This window comes from Aplysia californica, unplaced genomic scaffold (genome assembly GCF_000002075.1).
Source record: "Aplysia californica isolate F4 #8 unplaced genomic scaffold, AplCal3.0 scaffold00005, whole genome shotgun sequence".
Taxonomy (NCBI): domain Eukaryota; kingdom Metazoa; phylum Mollusca; class Gastropoda; order Aplysiida; family Aplysiidae; genus Aplysia; species Aplysia californica.
The window spans coordinates 1,277,764-1,286,753 of record NW_004797275.1 but is presented as its reverse complement, the minus strand read 5'-3'; the positions used below and the strand labels follow the sequence as shown (position 1 = coordinate 1,286,753).

At 43.7% G+C, this 8,990-nt stretch overlaps 1 protein-coding gene across 1 annotated transcript in view; it reads right to left on the bottom strand.

The window, feature by feature from the left end:
- The window catches only part of LOC101860936 (hornerin), a gene marked incomplete in the record, with an annotated part of 36,973 nt that overhangs the window by 8,630 nt on the left and 19,353 nt on the right, over nucleotides 1-8,990 (bottom strand). The window contains 1 exon segment of the mRNA XM_035968774.1: nucleotides 1,925-4,224. Within this exon segment, the coding sequence (XP_035824667.1) occupies nucleotides 1,925-4,224 (2,300 nt within the window).

Sequence of the window (8,990 nt, the reverse complement as noted above, 5' to 3'; positions counted from 1 at the left end):
AGAGAGAGAGAGAGAGAGAGAGAGAGAGAGACCAAGTAGAGAACTCATAAGGAGCGCCAAGCAGCCATCTTCATAATATTTTGCTTTCGCCTTTTCAAAGTTGAAGATCAGACGCACTATTGATCCGTCTTCAATTTTGACAGGATAATACTGTTGCCATTGGTTGTGGGGTAATATGAGCAGATGCCAGCACAGTTCTTATAATACCCCTAGGCGCAACTGTCCGAATGGGTTAAAGTACATTAAACATTCGATGATAACTACATCGATTTCTGAGTATCCGAGGCTTAGCTGAAGAGGGGAGCGTTTTGTTCAGAATACTATCTGACCCAAGAAATTATTATTTCATTGGTTGAGTAAGTCTTAGCCGGAAGCAGATTACGTTGAGTGACGCGAATGGATTCGTTGACGTATTAAGGAATACGGTTATTGGATGGAGGCATGAGGCAGGATAAAATGGGGACAAGAGGAGGGGGAAGGAGGGTGGAAGGATGTGTGGTGAAAAAGAGAAGAGAGCGAAATCAAGTTCACATACCTTGTGACTTCACATAGCACTAATGTCAGAGCCTCGGAGGAGGACTTAGATATAGTGCCTATCAAAAGTATGTTACAAATTTTGTTTTTTCGAAACGGTTGCTACAGGGTACTTTCGGAAACCGGCTACCTAAAAGAGATTATGCGAATCTGTACAATAGACGCATTCCGAAATGGGTAGTTTGGAAAATGGGGCTAAACAGCCTCAGGGCATCTTTTTGGGGTTTTCTACTTTCTCCGATGAGCCGGACTCTCGAGGATTCAAAGAATCAATAATCGATTTCAGCAGCAGCGTAATTTGAATGCCGTCAAGAATGTTTCATTTTCGTCTGGTTAGGCAGGGCGGTCTAGGGGTAAAACGTTCGTACAAAGGAGGCAAGACGAAATGCATAGCCCTGCTTACTCTTGAGGGGAGGGAATTCATGTTAAATGCAAAAAGACGGGAACCCTGGCCTTTCTTCTCGCGACTTGGGGATCTGTTATTATAAGGTGATGTAGACAGTTAAAATACTTTCTCAGGCCGTCATATTCTTGCAATGTACATGTGTTTTTCTTTTCAGGGCTAGATTCATACGTCATTTGTACACTGATAATTTTTTGGCGTTTGGTTAAATAAACACATATAATTATAAGGAAACAATGGTTATTGAATTGAGATGTTTAGTTCTAGCGACTCTATTTTATTTAATATGGTCCAGAAGCGGCATTATATTCGTCACTGCAAAATTCACTTTCATTGTAACAGATATTGTAACTATGGAAGACAGTCAACCCCAGGAAGATTTTATTAGCGAGTCTTCATAAAAGATCACAATACCTTTTTGTGCCATCTTTTTACTGAGTTACAATTCTCTATTTAAATGATACGTCTTAGAAGATCTTTTAAAACACATTTTTGGTTGTCGGTCGTGAGTTAAGAATTTTTAGTTCTACCCTAGGCACAAACACACCGTGATCTCGAAAAAGGTGACTGAATGTTCACCGACATATCTATCATTGAAAACGTACTCAGTTTGCAGTTTCTGAAGTAGTTTTGCTTGTCTTGTTTTTGGTTTCTGCCGTAAATCTATTCCCCAACCAATGAACAATCAATCCACTAAAGGCCTAGGCCATCCTTTTGTGTTCCCCTAAACATATCTCCAGCCAAGGCAAGAGGAACATCTTCATTTCGGTATTTAGCCCTGGGAGATAAGGAATCCAGATTTTCTCTTTCAACAGTTTTCTTTGTCTTTGTCTTTTTTCTTTTCTTTTTTTTTTTTGGGGGGGGGGGGGTGTTTGTTTGCTTTTTCTTGGGAGGGGGGGGGGTAGCATTCTTTGGCCTACTTTTGCAAGTTCACAAAGACCACTACTACGCATGTTCGAGCGAGCACTTCCGGCTCGCGGTTGTTACCTCGGCTGCCGCGCCTCGACCTCTGTCGGCAGCGACATCTCGAACAGACTCGGGAAAGATCGGGACCTTCCGTTGCCAGAAAAGCAATCCACAGTCGCCGGGAGAAACGAAGACTGAACCTTGACCCCTGCTGACCTCCCAGCTCCATCTTTCTTGTTGCTGCTATTGTTGGTGTTGTTGTTGTTGTTGCCGTTTTTATTTGTGGAAGTTGTGTAGTTGTTGTTTTTGTTGACTCTTTGGTATTTCGTTGCGTGACCTCGTGTGGAGCAGACCTGAGTTTTCTTCGGGAGATGATGGGATACGTGTCGGCTGTGAGGAGAGTTAGGACTGCAGCAACATGTTAGAACGTAGGGCATATCGTCGGGGGTCAGAGATGCCGAAGGGTTCTCAACCTCCGAGGCGTTTGAGACCTCCGGAGTAGAAACTGGCTGTGGGCCAGGATTGTTTATCGGCACAATCCTCGTTGTTAGAGAGGATCGACTTGCACTTTTGCCCGGGGGTAAACTAGGTGCAGAATGGGATAAAGGTGAGGATACGAAAGGTTTCGACGACAAAATCGATGAAAAATGCAAAGACGAATCGTTTTTGGAAGACGTAAGATTATTCTGCTGAGGTCGACTTGTTGTCTCAGAGAAGCTACTCCACATTCCGTTTGTCTCGTCTCTGTTTCTCAGAAGGGGTAACTGATCACGGTTCCCGCTCTCAGATGCGAGTCTAGATCTCTCTTGAGGTCTGCCAAGTGCAGAGGCACTACTAAATGAACGGTCGCGAATGTTCCGCCTCGAAGCTCCCACTTGCCCATCGCTGTCCCTGCTGCCAGAAATAATCCCAATATTTTCTTTTGCGCACACGTCAGCACACGTATTCCGGGTGTCATTAAAAGCCACGTCCCCACCTTTGTGCGAACATTCATTTGCACTAGCAGTATTTAAAATGAAAGACTCTGGCGCGGAAGATTCCCACGCTCTGTTGGAAGAAGAAGAAGAAAAATCTCCAGAGGAGTCAACAATAACGAAAGGATATGTACAAGATGCATCCGAAGTGAGTGGTTTCGCTGTTTCCAGCGAGGTAGATGTGCTGGCCTCAGCTGCATGGGCCAATGTCCCCAGCTCAACGCTCTCCCCCTGCCTCGTCTGAAAATCAGTTTGCGTCGTGTCCTTCACCACGGAGTCACGCCCTTCTTGTCTTTCTGACCCCATCTCTTTGCTGGTGCGATACGCCTCGTCTAAATCCTCTGTGCACACAGCCATGTAAGAGATTGGGTCGGAGAGTTTCCTCCTACCCCAGCCGGTCCCAAATGTTCTCTTTTCCACTTCTGTGAGATTGGGGACGAGCGTGGGGCCTCGTTTGACTCCGGACTTGAGTCCTTCTCCCACCGCCCCGTCCACAGCGACTCCGCTCACACCGTCCTCCAACATCCCCTGGGCGGCCACACGAGACGCACCGCTCGTTGTAGCAGCAGTCGTTCCAGAAAATTCCCCCGATTTCTCCGAGCTGTCCCTAAGGTCAAAGGTCACACTGCACCCATTCGGGCCAGGACCCGGGTTTAAACGCAAGGCGTCGGAATCGTCTGTGTCTACGTCACCACTGCCAGCACCTTGACCCCGGGGCTGGTCTCGTGACGTCTTCTTTACGAGTTCCGAACTCCACGAGGTTCGATTCTCTCGCTTGCGAAAGGAGTCGTACCCTCCTTCGCTCCACCTCTTAGGTCGAGCCCTCTTCCCACCCCTCCGGAAGACGTGTCTCGCAGATGACATCATTGAACGAAAATATCCCCCTCCTCCTCCTGCTCCTCCTCCTCCTCCTCTATTATTACTCTTGCCATCGTGACGGCCATTGTTATGGTTGCCGTAGGAACCGGTACCAGAACCGGAACCAGAACCGTCGCTGTTGGCAGAACTATCCACAGAGCCCTGTTGCTGGCAGGAGGACTTCTTAGCGTTGCTGGGAGACAACAACGACCCTGAGCCATCCTCCCCGCTCTGGGCAGATCCGGATTTGACCACGCCCCCCTGGGAAGCCCTGGAGCCTACGCACCTGTGTCCAGCGGGAGGTCCACCACCTGTGCCAGCTTGCGGAGAACCCGGATGTGGACAGCTCGTCTGCGGCTGCGCGCTCAGCCTCCGGACAGCCGGGTTCAGGCTCCGGAGTGTCATCAGGAACCGGTTCTGCACGGATCCGGCACTGCCAGACTGATAGGACGGAATGTCCTGGCTGCCTTTACATTTGAGAGGCTTCACTTTCTGTCTGTGTGCCTCCACCTCCCTCAGTCTGCGTTGGCCGTAGTCGCGAATGATGGACTGAAAAAGGGTGGTTAGTGAAGTCAAGGTCACAAATGGGGTGTAAAAAGGGCCACGAAATTTCGTTAGTAAGAGCCAAAAAAAAAAGGGAGACTGGGTACAAACTGGGACGATTTTCTAAGGTATCACACGTATAATGTTATTCTTATTGAAATGCAAATATGTTCACACACAAAAACACACGCATACACACACACTCGCACACACACGCACACAAAGTGTGTGTGTGTGTGTGTGTGTGTGTGTGTGTGTGTGTGTGTGTGTGTGTGTGCCTATGTGTGTGCACGTGTGTGTATGTGTGTGTGTTTGTGTGTGTGTATGTGTGTGCTTGTGTGTGTGTGTGTTTGTGTGTGTGTGCGTGTGTGTGTGAGGACGTCAAACAATAAAAGGAAACATTCAAGCGTCTCAAAAAAGAGACAAGGTCGGAGTGTATTCCTCCATGTCAGCAGCTTTGATGAATGAGTAAGCAGAGGCCATAAGAGAGGGAACATAATTCATAATAAAAAAAGGTCAACTTATAATATAGATCACCAAGCAGAGAATAAAACCCCTAGCAAAGATCTATTGTTAACCTTACGTCGTTTATAATAAAAGGGGTCTACTTTTAATATAGACCATAGATCGCCAGGTACATAACTGAAAAAAAACCCAACAAAGAAACAAACAAACAAACAAACAAAAAGAACTTAAATAATACTTTAAAAATTCAGTAAAGATCTACTGTTTAAGCTTCGACCGTTGAAATGTTGAAGGAGCATTCACAAACACAAATTATTATATAAGGACTACAGTGTTCACTAAAGTTCCATTTAAACCAAGGGGAAATCTTGGTCATAACTAAACGTTTTTATTTTACATATGTTTTCTGCCACAGAAATCAGCTCAAGATAATAGAAAAAGCAGGAAAAAAGTTTTGTCATGGCAATGGTGTAAAGCTTCTTTCAACAACTTGGTGGTTTTTGAAAAGAGGTCCACAGAACGTAACGAACAGCTCCGACAGATCTGAGCCAATTGTGTGGAGAGTCTTGAAAACACCTGTAACAACCGACGTCAAGGGTTCGAACTAAAATCATCCGCACGACAGCGTAACCTGACTCCAACTCAACCCCAACGCCCTAATAAAAGTGTAGGAACAAAATTAGAGAACGTTTTAGAAGCTAGTATATCTGCAGTCACTCTGCAGTAACGAAATGCTGGCGTATGTTCGTTATACTATTTTCATGTTTCTTTAGGTGTGTATCCCTTACATCTTTCTTCCTAAACGATCTTTTTGTGTTTTTGGCTATAAATATGGGATGAAAAGTCGACAGCAAATGCAGAGAATGGGAGACAGATTATAAATATATATAACAAGAAAGAAATGATAGCAACCCCGATCTAAAAGATTTCAACCTACTCCCCCCCCCCCACCCCCACCTTCCCACCCCCACCGCCACGACCCCAAAAAACAAATAAATGAAAAAAAAATCAGAAAGCGGAAGCAAAATTATAAACAACTAACAAAAAAGAAACTACAGGAACCCTGATCTAAGAAGATCCCCAACTCCTTCAAAACAACAACAGCAATAACAACAACAACAACAACAACAACAACAACAATAACAAAAACAACAACAACAACAAGAACAACAAAAACAACGATAGTAATACACGAGGAAAGAAAATTTGAAAAGAAATAGGAGAAATTAATCACCCCAGATTTTGGGCATGTTTAGGACAAGCCGACCATGAGCAAAGACAAATTAATGGGCCCTCGTATCTTGACATATTAGCGTTGGCACATACGATGTTGCTGTCAGCAAGGAGATTGAGTTCTTTGCACTGTGCATGTTTGTGTCTCGGTGTGCGCTTCTTCACCAATGCCTGCACATGAGTACAGAACTTGCTACGCAAAGCCCCATGAGCAATATACCCTTTGCACTGGCGGTTATTTAAACCTAGTTTTAATTACAGATCTTTTTTCCCAAGAGGCCTGTTCACGTTACAGGTCAAAAGAAGATAGCCTGAGGGAAAGGAACGGGGGGTGAGGGGTGTGGAGGGGGGGGATCAAGGTATAAACGCTCCTGTAAACGCTCCTGTTTACAACTTTTTCTTTTTGAAAAAGGAGGAAAATATAGGTGTTTTTACGTCCCCTTCGACACAATAATCTAGGCCATTTAGGAGGCGGGCTTCGACCTTGACTGTCCGAGCTGAGAGGGATATAACGTCCTATCAGATACACCGTGATACTCGATATAATTTCTCCCCACGCGGGAATTGAACTGTGGGCGATGGCGAAGCACCTAGCTGCTGCACTACTACTACACCACAGTCGCTGTTCTGGTTACAACCGAGGCTCTATTGAACAAATATGTTAAAGTGGACGAGTGTTGGAAAAAGGAGAGGGGGGGGGAGTGGGTGTGCAAAATGATATGACAAGGAATATTTACCAACAGACCTAGGGAAAGTGGAAATTATTCAAAACTGAACAAAACAAAACAAAAACCATAACAAGAAAAGGACCATGCACTGGAATTTGAAACTATCAAATAGTATCAAACAGTACACCTAGGGTGCAGGTGGGTGGGGATGGGGATTGGGGGTGGGTGGTGGTGTGGGAGGGGGGATGGGGGAACGGCGGATTCAAAACGATAAACATATCCACAAACACGTCGAACAGTTGTGCGTAGCACACACACTGACATACACAACGGTGCTCATTTTTTTCGTGAAGTGCTCGTTTCACACGTGTTGTGTTTAAGACGAACAAGTGAAGTGTAATTTTCACGCAAATTGTGTAGTTAGCAATTTCACTCTGTGCTGAAAGAGTCACACGCGTTGCTACCCTTTTCCAATGAAGGTCTTTGTGGGGAATCCCCATGAAATATAAGGTAATTCCGCTCCGGGTATTTTTGTACTGGGGAATTCCGTACAAGGAATTACCATTTTTCTTTTGAACTGGGCAGGCGGGATCGAGTCCGACGATTGTGTGCGAGTTCCGCGGTTGTTGCGCAATCTTTCCTTTCCGCAGGCTACCAGGATTCCCTTAAGGATCATCAATAATAAAAAATTAAGTTGGTGCTGAGAAAAAGTGCAAGACAAGACAATGAATAGAAACGTATCTTGAAGCTGTTTAAAAAAAAAATAATTTAAAAAAACGTTATTTTTTAAATTTCGACTGCTCAGCGTAACACTCCGTCAAACGACAATTTTCAAAAGGGCTTATTATTGTGTAGTCTTACTCTAATCAGTCGAATTGTTTAATCTTGTAATCTTTTATTCATACTTCATTCTATTCATTACTTTGTTATTTCGCGGGGAAGGACTTGAAGGAGTTCCGTGTTCTCGGTGGTGTAACCGTTACAGGCTCTTCAAAGATTTGGCAATGGTTTCTTACGAAGTAAAGCTAAAAAAAAATATTCTCATCTACACGTTAGAAGAACAACAGGGATAGTAAAAGGGTAAAGGGAAGCAGTGCTTTTGGTACAGATGTCAGTGCGGTCATCTGCGGTGTCGTAAAATGACACCAATTAAAAAGAACAACAACAACAACACATTCACATAGATACACACAAAAAACCTCAGCGAACATACAAACATACAAAACAAGAACAAAAACAACACCCCAGCCCGACCCCCCACCATGAAAAAATAACAATAGCAACAGAACAAATTACAAGGCAATAACACAAAATACAGGGTGATCCAAAAACCACAAAAAAAAGAAGCAAACAACAACCAAACTAAACAACTTTTCTTCTGAACATCTCGCTCAAAATTTGTGCTAGAATGTTGTAGTTTGGAATAGATATAATGAAACGGCTTTAATAAAATCACATATAAACGCAAAATGCACCAATTTAAAATGTCTTGTGAGGAGAGTCATGAAATGATTGGGTTTTCCCCCCTGCTTGTTCTTTTCGAAATCTAATACTTCCGTCCCTGTAACATTTAAACAATATTTCTTTTCTCTTTCTGAGTTTTAAAAAGTACTTGTAAAATTCTGGAATTCCGAGAATCAGTGCTCTATTTGTCCTTCTTTGGACTCGATACATTTTAACTCGTCGTTCGTATTGGTCGGTAGGGTCCAAACACGAGGATCCACGCCACCCGTGGCGTCGGTGGCTTAGTGGTTAGGCTAACGGACTCGCAACCGTTAGGTCGTGGGTTCGAATCCCGTCAGGGGCCCGACGTTGTGTGCTTGGGAAAGGCACTTTGCACAAATTTTCTTCACTTCACCCAGGTGGAAATGGGTACCCGGCTTTTGACTCCACTCCAAACTGCTATGTACGAATTTGAAACACAAAACTTCGGTGTGGAGGAAAATATTTACAAAAAAAGTTGTTCATTTTTTTGGGGGGATCACCCTGTATATAAGCAACTACGTAATAAACATACGCACAAAAACTTTAAAGAACCAAAGAAGAAAAAATGAAAGGCACCAAAATGTCCTCAGAAAACCAAAAAAGCAAAACTATCTACAAAGTCATTTATAATATGAAAGAAAAAAATTCTACCCAACCTTGTCTTATTTCTCTGATTTAAAAACTAACCTTACCGTTTACTGAAATGATGTCAGGTAGAAGTTATCAAAACACAGCACAGTTATTTTCAAACAAAATTTGCCCCTTAAAGCTTCTTCAAAAGGTCTAAGCTATCTACATCGGAAGGCGTTTTTAATCAACAACAATTGCAACAGATGAATTTGCTCATTCTTAAACAATAAAAACAACAAATACAACAAATAACCCCAGTAGTTGACACCTTTGCCCCCTAAACCTGTCGTT